The sequence below is a fragment of the Gavia stellata genome, chromosome 9, assembly GCF_030936135.1.
Source record: "Gavia stellata isolate bGavSte3 chromosome 9, bGavSte3.hap2, whole genome shotgun sequence".
In the NCBI taxonomy this organism is placed as follows: Eukaryota; Metazoa; Chordata; class Aves; order Gaviiformes; family Gaviidae; genus Gavia; species Gavia stellata.
In genome coordinates, this window is record NC_082602.1 from 20,429,632 (window position 1) to 20,444,142 (window position 14,511).

Below are 14,511 nucleotides of genomic sequence, written 5' to 3' on the forward strand. Positions count from 1 at the left end.
GTGTTTTCTTCATATCAGTCTTTATTGAAATAGTGCTAAACCTCATTCATCTTAAAAATGCTTAAAATGGCATAGCTTTTATTAATGCTTCACATGGCAAAGATGCCACGTCATTTCAAATATAACAGTCACCTAGGATCTTTCACTCTCTGATAGAACTGAACTGTGCCTGCCATCTCCCAAGCAAACATATACAACTAAAAGGAACACAAATTGTGTCTCTTGTATGAAATCCTAGAAAATCCCCAGTGTTAAGCTCTTGTATCAAAAGTTGTCTATAGTCAGAAGGAAAATACAAAGCCAAGTAGCCAAACAGGCATTTTGGCTGGATATGGCTAGTAGCCTTCAATGGTATTTTTGAAATACTGATGAAAATAAGAAAAACTTATAGGCTCATGCTGTATGCCATAGTGAGGGAAGCAATCTAGTCTGTTAGCTTATATCTGTGCAGGGAGGAAATGAGAAGTTGGCCATCTTCAGTAGCACAGCAAAGCTGAGAATGAAGCTTACACTTTGTGCTTTAATAGCTGGATGACAGATACTTACAATACTGTGGAAGAAGACTGGGTTGATTAAAAGAAATGTTTAAGGATAACATCAAATGCAGTCTGCTCCTTTCTTTTGGAGACAGGAAAGAAAATATTAAGTTCAATGGCTGTTGATCAGTTTGGGTATCATAGAAGCTGTCACGTGCTAGTGGAGTGCTGACTGACCTTCAAAGGGTATGAAAGGTGTGGGCAGAGCTACACAAGCTCAAGGCAATGAGCCAGCAGTGGCTTAGTCATAGCACAGCTTCTAGCCCATCTCTACATCACCGTGGGAAATAACATGAGTCTTGGACCTGCAGGCCCATACATAAGCTCCACTGACATGCTCAACTTTCCTTTGGAGTCTTGTGACCCCTACACCTGGACTTCACAGGGGAAAACTCTGGGTTAAAGTTTTTCAAAGATTCTTATTGGTGGCAATGAGAAGAAGAGTGAAAGGAGTTTTTCATGTGAAACCCTGAGCAGGGAACTTTTAAAATTCATATCAGAAGATTTCTACATTTGCATGAAAACTTTTGAGCAATCTGAAGAAAAGAAATCTCTTCTTTAATCAAAAGGAAGTCCTTCATTAATGCCTATGTCCTTCTGGGGTTTTTTATATGTTTTTAGCTGGAAGTATCATTTAAACTGAGATTACATTTAAATGCATGCCATTTTAAACTGCTCTGGCTGCCTTTTGAAAATGCAAAAGCTGAAACTAAATGATAATAAGAATGTACCAAACAAAACCACTTATTTCAGAACATCCTTCTTGGGAAGAATCCAAAACTTTTATTGGAATTACTATTTTCCCACAAGAAACTTAGTTTTGTTGAAACTGTATCTCTTGGCAAATATGTTTGACATGTTTCTGCTGGTTTTATTCTCAGCAGTAAAGAAGCATATATGTAAGCAGGAGCTTCACTCATGAATGTGAGTGAAGCTTCTCCTCTCAAGAGAGAGGACTGCAAGTCCCACTTGACTTGCAGTCAGCTAGTGCTGTGACCTCCCAGAGACTGGAATCTCTGACTGTCTGGTTCTGTGCTTAATGAATGTCAAGAGTAACAAAAGGCTTTCAAGTGACTGTGTGGAAAAATAGAGATTAGCTTCTAGATAAAATTGCCTTTCCACCAATCCTTTCTGTTCTGATAATTTATATTCTTTTGCACTGGGAAAGATGATTAAAATGGAATGGATTATCTTCTGTGTGCCAGTGTCTGGTATATCCAAAAGAGTGTAAAAGGAGGCTGAGTCTGTTTGCACTGTATTTTATCGTACAACTCCTCTGGCTCAGGGCTTCTATGGGCTTCTGAAGACCAGAAAATAACTTTTTTTTTTTCCTCCTTGATCACAGTTTGTCTTCTGAGGGTTTTCTTATTTTCTCTGAAAAAATTTGGAATTGAAAGATCATACAATAGTAAAGAAATTTTTGGTGTCTATTTAAGTCAACTCTGAGAAACTGAAATTAAAAGGTCATAGAATAAATAAGAGTCTTTGGTTCCTATTTAAGTCAACAAGAGTCCTTCCATTGATTTCAGACTGCAGCCAGCTTCAGCTGAACAGTGTAAATGATTACAGTAGTGCAGCACTCGTACAACTGTCTTACAATACAGACTTACGCAAAATTCTAATAAGATGAAAGTAAGTAGAGACAGCAGATTAGGATAGTCAGAATAAGATGGTAAAATAAAATCTTCAGTCATCAGCAGTGATTAGAAGCAGATAGCCCTGTACTTAGAACTAAGCAATTAACTTTCAAAATTCTAAAAGCCAAAGGAAAGGCTGCAGAGCAGATTTCAGTATTCCTTACCTTTTGGCCCATCCAAATTCACATGGTGAGTAGCAGTTCTGCTTCACTTCTTCCTCTAGGGAGTGGAAGACTTCAGAACTGGCAGCTTCTTGATGAAACTTCCAAAGGCGCTTATAGAAACTTCCCCTGGGAGTCACAAGTTTGTGTATGGGCTTCTCTTGAAACTCAGCTTCCTGCTCTTCATAAGTTGAGCTGTCCTCTTCAGGAGGCTCACTGAAATCTGCTGCTGCTGGAGAATCCAGGCAGTCTTCGAGGTCTGAAGAGGTGCTACCTCCATCACTGGTAGACTGATCCATATTATTTCCTACCTCTGTACTGCCTGGCATTTCTGCCACAAACTCCTTAATTGGAGATGGTGCCGGAGTCTATGAAAATAACAGAAAGGTTAGTGTAACCCCTTTTTTATCTCCCATCTTCTTTCCTTTAAGAACAAAATAATGTGAAGAGGCAATATCTATAAGCATCTGAATGCGAAAATATCAAATGGTAGCTGGAAGGGAGGGAAAAAATAGAGGGAGGTACTCTCTCACTAAATAACTATTTTGTCTTTATGTTCATCTCCCACATTCTTCAGGACTTCCAGCCAGGGAACTACTACACAAGTTCACTTTTCCCAATTAATTCTTTGCTCGAGGTGGCCCCTTTTTATTTCTCTTCATATCATGCCTCAACTTTGTGTCTATATTGTCGTCATTGTGTAGAAATGGCTTCCGGATTTGACTCCTGTGCAACTGACCATAGAAATCAGCCAAGGGTACATTGCAGGAGAGCAACAGGAGCCAGTTTGTTATCTGGAGATGGTCCTGACAGTGATTTCTGCCTGCCCATGAACAGTGCTTATAAATCCTGGTGGGCCATTCTGCATGGAGCAAGAGTAATACAAATGCATGTTCATTATAAGAGTACTTGTGTATGTGTCCATGAGTTGTGTTCAAGAAGCAGGAATAATAATGCTAACACACCTAATAGCACTGTTTTAGTCTCTGCAGTCTCTACTGTTTGACCCCCCACCCCCACCCCCTGAAGATTCTGCTAGCTATCAATAAGAAGCTGAATAACCAGTTGAAACCACTATTTCATTTATTTAAATTTATTAAGAGGTAGCCTGGATAGGAAGAGTTCTTTTGGGAGTAATATAGCTACCTCAGGCCCATGAGTTATAACAGTTGCAGTTGAGAATATCTGCAGTTTCTGGTTGGGGATCTAGTAGAGCATTTTTAGAAGCATCACTAGAAGATCTGCTTCGGTATGTGCTGTTTCACTCCAATGACAGTACTGCAATTCAAAAGCTGTTGGACTGGAATAAACATATTTCACATCTGTCAGATTTCTATTATTTTGGTTGCTAAGGAAGAATCAGCTGAACTCTACAGGTTGAATTGAAGCTGTGAAGGCAAAGAAATGGAGTAGAGGGCCTTGGAAAAAAGGGAATGTTGCCTTGTTCAAGATTGGATAGAAAATGTAGTAGTGTTTTTCCAGGTTTACAGAAAGAAATTTACTGACAGAAGCTTTGCCTTACCAGGGCACTCTCCTCTATTTCCGGAAGAACACCTTTTGGTGGTCTGCAAAGTAGTAGTGTGACTTCTGAAGGAGCTCCTCGCAACAAATGCAGGACATCCTAAGCAGGGAGAAGGAATATTAGATTTCTTATGGAACACAGTCTACAGTACATGTCATTGTACCAGCTGGGATGGAGACAATTTTTATTCTGAATGCCAAATTCCTAGTATTTGTGCCTTTCAGCAGTGTTTGGGGGCCAAAATTCACTACTGTATGATTGTCATATAAGTGGGCCATAGTTTTTATGTGAATGGGTATTTAAAGTCAAGTGAGTTCTGTTTACAAACTCTTGTTCCACCAAAAGACACATAGGTTTAAATTAAATCTTTTTCTTTTCTTAAAGAAAATGGGATTTTCAGACAAATGCATTCAAACTGCATGTGGCAGGGACACATCTTAAGTCAATTATATCAGCATAGCTCCACAGACTGCCATATTGATATAACCAAAGGTAGACTTCTTCAAAGCTCCTCCTTGACATAACATCTATTCAATGGCATTCAACTTTCAGTTATAGTGGAACTTGAAATACTTAATCTAGAGGCAAAAAAAAAAAAAAAAAAAAAGCTGTAAGCCAAAACACCCTGTCTCCCCCTCTGCACAAACTGAGTACAAAGTCTGTATGTCAGAGAGCAAGACAGTACTGGAAAAGGACAGACTCCAGGCCAGGAAAAAAAAATGGAGTACAATTACAACAAGCCCCCAGGTTTCTAGGATTTACAGCACCTTGTCTTTTGCCCTAGCTGTTTAATGATACGAATGACCTATCAGTGGGAAAATTGCATGATTTCATTGTTTCTGTTTGTTACCAATCTTATCTATTCAATGCATATTCATATACAAAACTCAGGGATTTTGATAAGGTGAAAAGATTATGATGAAAAAAGTAAATCCACATGTAGTTCTTTTTACCATTTAATTTCTTCATGTCAGTATAGAATTTCTCATTCCAGTTAGAAAAGTTACATTGGATTTACCTCACCTGGGTAAATTTGGGGCATAGTATTTAGCATGACATCACAAAGCACAAATGACCACAGGGAAAAAATGTTCCGATTATGCGTAACAGCAACAAAGATTCCAACTAATTAACAACTGGTGTGTATCTAAATAGACTTCGTGCATCAGTAGTAGAAAGTTATAAATTAAATAGCAGAAGAAATTATCTGTAAAAATTCTGTTAAGAATTCTAGAGAAGAATCCTACATAGAAATCAGATTCATTATATGCAAATTCTGATCCCCTCTGGTGATAATTAAGTTTAAATGAAGTTTCATCCCATTGTCTTTATTAACGTGTTACCCATCAGGAGGCCCAGTGATAGTACTGCCTGGTACCTGATACAAGAGTCCTTGAATAGGTTTCCCATTCACAGCTAAAATGATGTCTCCAACTTCAATTTCGCCATTCTCTTCAGCTGGCTGCCCTGGAAACAGTCTTTTGATTCTGACAATAGCTCCTCCAAGGGGTTCGCAAGCATCTCCTTCCATTTGCAGAACACTAAAGCCGAGACCTCCAGAATTCTTTGTCAATTTGACTTCAAATGTATTATCTGTTCAAAGCAGGGATTGGAAAAAGAGTGGGAGCTGTGGCATATGTACTCCCTAAGGACCTGATGTAAATTATACCCTCAGCAGACCTTTTCCCTGTGTGCTATAGAGGTAGATCTGCTGATACTAATGGCAAAAGAAGGATTTGGTGTTCCTTTAACTTATGTGAGCCCTTGAAATAGCACAGGCTGAATGGGGAGAACTGGATTCTATTCCACTGTGTGTTCGCAGACTTTATGCCATTTGATACAAGCCCATAAAGGAAGAAGCCTTTTGTACCAACATAAAAAGGTTCCAATGCTATCCTTTTCTGGCATTCTTCTGTAAGTGCTGGGTGGATCTTACTATTCTGTAGCTGCCTGATATTAGTTTGGGTCCTGCACTAACCAGCTATAGGCTAGAATCAGAGCTACTGCTCTTTCCAGACAAGAACAAGAGACCAGCACTTTCCCAAATACCATACTTGCAGGTGAACCCCATTCTGGTAGGAACAACGTAGAGGAGTAACTGCCCCATGGGAAAGTATGGTTCAGACTTAGTGTTTATGACACAGCCTTACAGTAAAAGATACAGCATTTATTTATTGGCTAAATAAAGTGAAAGTGATCTCTGAATCTTCTGCTTTTAAGAAATGAAGTTATTGCAGTCTCCAGTCCTGGCCCTGGGGCAGCAGTTCACCCTAGCTTCATCACTGACACAGCATCAGCAGTTGTGCTGGCTGGGCTCTCTTCGGGTAACAGACTGGCAACATCAACACAGCTGCTTCCTGCCTGAGAGCGCTACAGAGTAAAGACAGGGACATCCCCTGCCAGCCTCGTCTCATGAAGGCTGAGAGATACAGTATTTATGCCTAGGATAAATTCAGCTCTATCTAGCAACTGTAACTCTAAGTACATCAGAAATATTTTGTTCAGAATTGATTTTTGATAATGCCATTAATATTGCACACTATATTTTTATTCAGTGTGCAGTTTTCCTTCCAACCCACAGAAACTTCATAGAATTACTTTCATTCATTCCTTTCTTGCACATTGTAAGAAGTCACCCTGAGTTCCTTTTTTATCACTCACCATCTGTCAAAAAGCAGTAGTCCTTGGTACCATCTGTGAAGGATGTTGCCACAGAAACAACTGCATATTGGTCCTCCTTTCTGTCATTAGCAGTCAGGCGTGGCTCTGCCAATTGGTAGTTTTCCCTCTCTAGAACCAGCTTGGCAATCTACAACGATGATGAACAGGTTCCAGTTACACAGAAGACAGTGAGCCCTAAGTCTTTTTACTTTTCTTTTTAGGAGAATGGGGTGAGGGTGTGTGTGGGGGGGAAGTTTCTTTTGGCCCAGCTTTGCCTACTGAGCTTTATGCTAAGTGCAGTTTATTCTACTGAGTATCTTATTGAGCTCTGCTGTTGTACAAACCTGGCCAGATTTCTTAAGGTGTTCCACGGCCTGTTTGTGGGTGATGCCGCAGAGGCTGATGCCATCTACTTCCAGCAGACGATCACCTGAGGCAAAAGAAAACAAACAAACAAACAAATGGTCAAGTTGCTTTGATGTTCAAGTTCAATGGGTGTAAACCTTGAGGCTGCCCATGTTGCAATAGAACTTCATGCTTATCTGTGTCAAATTATGTTACTTTGTATGAAAGCAACACTGCTTGTTGTACAGCATTCTATAACTAGCACTTAAAACATACCAGGGTACTCTGTAAGTAAATGCAGTGATAGTATTTGGTTATCACAGCAACACTGAAAGTAGATGTCAGAGTCAGTAGCCTGATGTGCAGCTACAGAGAGTAACTGTACAATGTTGGTATGAGGCTCCTGGTTTTTCAGTGGGATATCTACCTGTAGTACAGGGACAGGCTGAGGAATGATGGACTGCATATTACATTTCACAGTTGTATGACCTCCAATCCCAATTGTGTTTCATTGTCCCTGTGGCAACCATTCCACCCTAACATGGAGTTCTGCAGCCCAGAGTTTTACTGCCAGACATGTTACCTATCTTTATTTGTCCATCCTTATCTGCTGGTCCCCTGGGAATAATTGACTTCACGTATATCCCACCATGACGCACACTAGTGTTAATTCCACCCTGCAAAACAGATGCCCACTGATTAGAGTGGAGTCTTCACGTGTTCTTCCTGTGATAAAAATCAAAGCAACTTACACATGCATTGCAAAGCAACTGCTCAGGAATTACATTTTTTTTTAAATAGGAAAAAAAGGAAAGAGGATGTTACTCCAAAGTCCCATCTACTTGTAAAATACCTCCCTAGGCAGTAATCTTGTTTTATTTTCTAAAAAAATGCAATGCGTTTCTATGTGGCTATATAAAAACATTTACTAAATGTTCATAAATTTTCCCCTATGCTAACACACAGATGGGGTTGCATCTTTCAGTCAGTCTCTAGCACAGCTTCCAAACTATGCAATATCCATTCAGCAATCATTAACCTTTCAGACAATATATAAAGCATGGACCTGAACTTGTGCAGGCGCTTGAGAGCCTACAGCTCAGAGGAATTCCAGATTAATTTAATAATTGTGGGCTGTCCATCTACATCCTCTGGCCAAATTCAGATGAAAAAGCAGCCCTCAATTTCTTCCACAGGCAATGAAATGGCTGTTGCTTGCCACTCCATTTCAGCAAGGACTGTAAAGATATCTCAGCTTGGAGGGGTAAATTCAACTTTGATAGCCAGGATGACGAATTGCTATTCAAATGTGGCAGATAGTTTTCACTGCTGCCTTCTCTGGTCTCTAGATATGTGGAGAACTGTATTTCCTTATATTAGGAAATAAAATTGGCTGGAGCTCTTTCTCTGGCCTTCAGACTAAGAAGCATGGCTTATCTTGAGTCCATACAGCTAAACTTTCAGCTCCCCGGCATGGGATGGCTTCTGTTATACTGTTTGTTGAGGCACAGGTCAAAGCTGTATCGGGGGCTGTCAACAATTAAACAGTGCCTGTGGGCCACTGCTTTAGCCCATGCCATGGTCCTGTGTAACCTGCTTGTACAGACACAGGCTTTGAGTTCCAGGAGCTCCAGGGGAGCAGCAAAACTGGTCATGATTTGGAGAATTCTTTACATCACTGCATTTTCTAAAGGCTCTGGCTATATCCCTCCCCGACCAAACTCCACTTTCAGTGGTAGGTCTTGTTCTCGAGTAAGGATGAAAAGGGCTTGTACTGCCACGTGCTTTATGCCAGCACGCTTCTCTCACAGATTCTGCGGGCAAGAACTGGGGAACAAGCAGAGCCAGTGCTTTATGCTTTCTCTGTCAATCAGTTGGACACTTAGGTTTGAAATGTGCCATGCTAAGTTTTTGTTATCAGCCTATTTTCTATCTATCTTTGTTCCACATAAATACACTTCCCTATGTGTTTCTTGGTCATGTAACAGTTTGACAGACACACTGAGAGATTAACAGTAACACTTGCAGTCACACTGATTCCAAAAGTCCCGTCTTCTTTAACAAGCTCCACAGTATAAATTTCCTTCGAGTTGGTTTCAGATGGAGATGGTAAGTGTGAAGAATCAGCTTCCTGTCTCAAAAATACAAACACTAATGAGACTACAGCATCTCAGTTAAAAAGGGGGGAAAAGGAAGAAAAAAAAGAAGAGAGACTTTCCAGAAGATATAAAGGGTTTGATCCTGCTATCACTGTAAGCCTGGAGTGGTACCATTTATATACCTGACATTATTTCAAGCTTACACCAATGTTACTCAAAATATAATCTGTCTAAATGTGCATAAGCTGTGTATAGAAGGGAGGGCTGTCTAACAGTAGGAAATTAAACACAAAATGTCACTGTTCTGCGTCTGGTTGAAAACCTAAGAGACTGCAAGAAAATAATCAAAATTTTCTACCTCCACTGGAAAAGGGAGCAGAAATTTTAATAACATTTTGTGGAATGGTTTCCCCATTTTTTTCACATATTCTAGACATGTCTATCATTTTGACATTTCCAATGTAATTTAACAAACAACATTTTCCAAGGTTTTCTTTCTCCTTTCCTCATTTTTTTTAATTTCTTGGTTACTTTCCATTCTTAATATAGTTGGCATGTTGTTAAGACACATGCTGGGTGATGCTATTACTGAATAGCATCAAAATCTCAGTTACCTCCACATTCCGGTTATCAGCTGAAGGAACTGGAATCCTAGGGCCCAATTTTGGTGCTAAACTCCAGGAAAGAGCCTTCTCAAGTTCATCTATATTTATGTCCTCTTCTTTGGGGAGAGCTGTATGACAATCCTGAATCTTTTTTCTCCCACTGTCTACACAAGAGATCTCAGATCCACTAGTGCTGTTTCCTCTTGATAGATTCTTTTCTTCATACATGTCTGTAAAGCCATAGGAAAATAAAACATTGCTGAATGCAAACAGTAGGTAAACTTGAAGGCAAATACTATTATACCTCAGTACAGGAGGACAAAGTAACTTCCTACATCAACTGGTTGCGAAATCAGATCTATAAAATGAGTCAGTCATTATAAAATGGAGCGCTGCTATTATAAGTGTGGAGAAATGTATTTGCTTCACCATTGCAGAGGACTATGACTCTATCAGAGAAAGAAGAGAAATCCCAAATTCCCTTAGTATTCTGCAATGCAGCAGTTTTTTTCACACTGACTGTAGAACAGAGATCACATGATACCTACTAGAAGTTGACTATTTTCACTGCTAGCCTATGGTTATTACAACTAGCACTGAGTAGCAAGAAAGTACTACTACATCCCAGTGCCTAGTAAATACCAGTGTCCTGAGTTAACTATTAGCATTCCATAGCCAACAAAGGCATTTGCCTTTATACCTTTGGGTTGAGAGATGATGAGCTCCACTTCATCGGGAGAATTCTGTATGATTTTAACTGCAGTATTAAATGAAACGCCCTCAAGACTAATATTATTCACAGAGATGAGTCGTCCTCCTTAAAAAAGAAAGGATAAAAACAAGACAAAGCACATCTAAATAAGGAAATAAATCCAGAGTAGCTAACTTTAAACCATGAAAGTATTTTAATTCTAATTAAAAACTAAGGACAATGACCTGGTTTGATATTTCCAGCTCTGTCTGCAGGTCCTCCAGGGATAATTGAAGCTATAAAGATACCGAGGTCTAATTTTCCTACATTTTCTCCTCCAATAATTACAAAACCTGCAAAAATGAGATAGCATGAGAATGCAGAGACACTGGCAGTGTTAGAAAAGATGAACCTTAGGAGCACAAAAGGTTCTTATTCCAGTGGCATAAATTTTATAGATGGTATGGAGAATGAGGAGCTCAGATTTACATGGCATCAAGGTCTTGATTTGGGAGAGCTTTAAACTCATGTTATAAGTAAAGTGTGCTGGTGACTTTGGTGGCTATTTAAATATAATTTCTCAATAAATATACTTTCCTGGCTTGGGACTTCTAAAGTTTCCAACTACTTTCTTTAAAGAGTCATAAACTATGTGGACATTAGTATTTAACACCTGCAGGAAGAAAACAGTTTAAAAGCTCATTAGATAAATTTGAGCATTGTTCCACATCATGTAGTCTAGGGCCCCTGAGGTAGGCCATGTAAACTTCTAATGGATCTGTAAGAGATATCTAGGAAAATAAAAATCTATTGTCAAGTAGTTCATTTTCACTATCTTAGCTCAGAATATTCTGAGTATTGCAGAATATATTCTTCTCACTGGTAGAATAGTTGAGTTTGGGATCAGGATGTTCCACACAGACCTGCACCATTTAGAAATTTGATGGTCAGCTGTGAAACCTGATGGTCCTCTGGACTCCCCCACAAGAACAGGATACAGTGTGATAGTGTATTATATAACAAAAATGTTATCCAAATAAGAATCCAAAAGTCAGGAAACATTCGCGTTAAGCTTGTGTACGCATTTTGCACCCCCACAGGCAATACCTGAAAGGTTTGCAGAACATCATCTCCCCCTGCGTAAGGTCTAAAATAAATAAAATCACTGCACATGGATTTCAGATACAAAATTAGACCTTTGTTCCTTTCATTCTATTCTTAGCAGTTGGTCCCCTTGACCTCTGTGGCCTTAGTTAATCCTCTGAAAAAACTGTGGTCTTGATTTATGCACTTAGTCCTTTTAGTCTTGGAAATTCTAAGTCCTTCACAAAGATTGGTTGTCTTATTCTATAGGAAGAATAAATGAGGTTAAGAAGGTTACAATCTTGAAGAGCTTGAGTCAGCAAGTATCAGTGTTAGCACCAGGATCTGACAGTCCCAGTAACAAACATAATATTCATGTTCCTTACTTACCAAATCCATTCTTAGGGTCACGTTTTAGGCTGACACAAATGATTTCTCTTTCTAGACCGCTTAGCAAAACTTCCTTTTGGATGGCTGGTGACCCAGGTGCTGCAGAAACAAAACAGCTAGAATAAATACAGATTAATGCAGGGAGACAGTAGATTCATACAGTATGCAAAACTGGGGCTTCAAAAATTAAAAACATATTTTGTCCTTGTTTTCAACATTACCATTACTTCTGAATTAATATAATGCAGGAAGGAAGCTGAAACAAATGTTTGGAAATTTGCATTCTTTAGAAAGTATATATACAGTAGCTTTGTAAGCTCTTCCTGTAATGGTCGTTTCTGGGAGAGTACGCATTTACCTGCAATGTTTTTATTAAGATTAGAATATCTAAAGAGTCAGGCATGTAGCACCCATTGAACGTGAGGGTCATTTGGGCACAAAATCTCCTGTGGGTTCCTTTGGAAAGTCTAGCCTTTGGCCCTGTGCGCCCTTTTGGCTCTGTAGGTGCAATCCAATCAGCCATGATTGTGATGGTGACTTTTGTAGTGTTAACACTACTTAACATTGTGCAATTGCCACAGCATGTCTAAAGTACAGTTCTAATTTTAAAATGGACTAACCAAATAATCATAGTTTCATATTCCGTAGATCAGCTCACTGTGTGCATGCAATATGGCTTCTCTTAGAAAATTACGTGTTCAGTTCTTATTCCAGTTAGCGTCATGCAAATGCAAGAAAAGAGGAAGGACCTGGAGCCTATGTCTCATGCATTATTTATTGAGTTGTAGATCTCAATTGCAAACCAAACGATGACCTCTGAGCATAGGGATATTGCCCCCTGAGAGAGTCCTGGGTATACTGAACTACATCTCTGAAAAACATTAGGCACCATTGATAGAATAATTTTATCATGATGTCCCTTACCACTGATCCTGGCGGAAAGCAGGAGTGAAAGGGAAGAAAACAGCTTGTCTTGCTAAACTCTGGGTTAATTCCCAGGACTAGAAGTACAAAAGGATATTCTTTAATCTGTAAGTAGAATATATTTTGATGTCCTGCTATTGAAACCATAAATATGGAAGGGTACTGTCTCTCTTTATGATTATTATACTCACCACTGATGGTGTTCTGAGTTGAGTGAATAGAGAGGTAGTCATAACTCCTTTGCTTTCCATTCAAATTGATGTGCATTTCTGACTGGGATAGCCCTGATGTGGATCTGCATGGCAGGAAATTAAGACTGCATTACAGTAACAAATCAGCAACAGTATTTAGCACTCTTCATTGTCATTAGCCTGTCAGAGCCAAGTTGGGAATGCACATGTTTACAGCCTTCTGAGTATTCTGATTTCTGGGCCACATTTCATTGTAGGGGAGAGGTAGTTTATCCTTGCCAGCATTTGCTTCCAAATAACAGCTGCCATTAGACCACTCACATCACGACTGATTTCCTCTTGTGTTTTTCTCTGAGCTGAGTGCAGGCATCAGGAAAACACAGCATAGCCTCAGCATGATTCATTTAGCCCTGCAGTCCATTTAGACAAAACCAGATCTGAAAGTTTTCCTGGTAGTTCATGTTCTTCTTGGCTCTGTTCTAACTCTTCATATTCTAAAAGGCACTAGAATTCATCAAAGGCCTTGAGACTGTGTGCAGCTATAGCAACCACCTACTCTAGTGAATGTACCGATGCAAATGAAAAGGAAGTTCTTACACTGTTCTCTGTGATTTGCACCTTTAGAGATGGAAGAATCCGTTAGGTAAGACCTGCTCAAAAACAGCTTCTACTGTGCTTTCAGTTTACATACTGCCACTTCCAGAGAAGATACACATACGTTAAAGGTTTTACTTTTATTCTCCCTTATTTTTATCCTTCTCCATAACCCAATCAGTGGTTCATTCCTGAGTCTGGTACAGATTTAAATGTCACTCTTTTTCAAGTTCTTATCTGTTAGACTGTTAGCTTCCTGCCTGTGTTTGCACTACTGCTGGCACCATGCAGCCCCAGACTTGACAGGGCCTTTTGGTGTGACCACGATAAAGACTGCAAAAAAAAAAAGTCTACCTCACAGTTTACCATAGTGGTTTGCGATAATATAGTCTATGACTGAGTATTCTTACACACGTTTAGAGGAAAAAGCAAACCTACCTGCCAAGATTGCTTTTGTCTCTAGTCCTGTTGTTGGTTTCCACACTGAGGTTATCACAAGATTTGCTCATCATCCCAGCAGAAAGGCTTTCCAGATTTGCTCCATAGAGCACATTCTCTGAACGAGACAGTCTGTGTATCAGGGCAAGGTGTTCACGCTGAGCTGTATATGCAGAATTTGATTTGTCTATTTCCATAAATTTACTTTCCTCTGAATAAGAAGGGAGAGGGGAGGAGGAAAGAAGGATAAATCCACTGAAATTATCCCATCTTTTTTAAGCTCAAAGCTGCTTTCTGTCTAACCTTTCAAACATGCCAGCAAAAAAGATTGGCATAACAGATATATTTGTTTTGGTATCCTTGAGGATATCTAGGCCTTGGAGTGAGTGGAAAGGGTTTCCAATCTATTTCTTTCACAGAAAGTATACACTGTATTTAGATTTCATTTCTATGAATTATACTGCAAATTTGCTTTCCACAAAGACAGGTGGAATGTACAACCCTGTATAATTTAAACCTGAATATCTCTGTAAAGTATATGTTGTAAACATTCGGTGTATGAGAAATATCTGTCTAAGACTGAAACAGCCAGGTTGGTAGTTTCCTTCCACCACTCCAATATATGTATATCTGA

The 14,511-nt window shown here is 39.4% G+C and overlaps 1 protein-coding gene across 1 annotated transcript in view; it reads right to left on the minus strand.

The window, feature by feature from the left end:
• Nucleotides 1-14,511, minus strand: part of FRMPD2 (FERM and PDZ domain containing 2) — a 41,674-nt gene that overhangs the window by 450 nt on the left and 26,713 nt on the right. The window contains exons 16-28 of the mRNA XM_059821332.1: nt 13,878-14,088; nt 12,846-12,949; nt 11,731-11,829; nt 10,503-10,610; nt 10,267-10,383; nt 9,576-9,796; nt 8,889-8,993; nt 7,446-7,539; nt 6,862-6,947; nt 6,518-6,665; nt 5,235-5,449; nt 3,857-3,955; nt 2,356-2,702 (exon numbers count right to left, since the gene is read on the minus strand). Of these exons, the coding sequence (XP_059677315.1) occupies nt 2,356-2,702; nt 3,857-3,955; nt 5,235-5,449; nt 6,518-6,665; nt 6,862-6,947; nt 7,446-7,539; nt 8,889-8,993; nt 9,576-9,796; nt 10,267-10,383; nt 10,503-10,610; nt 11,731-11,829; nt 12,846-12,949; nt 13,878-14,088 (1,954 nt within the window). The remainder of the gene's footprint in view (nt 1-2,355; nt 2,703-3,856; nt 3,956-5,234; nt 5,450-6,517; nt 6,666-6,861; nt 6,948-7,445; nt 7,540-8,888; nt 8,994-9,575; nt 9,797-10,266; nt 10,384-10,502; nt 10,611-11,730; nt 11,830-12,845; nt 12,950-13,877; nt 14,089-14,511) is intronic.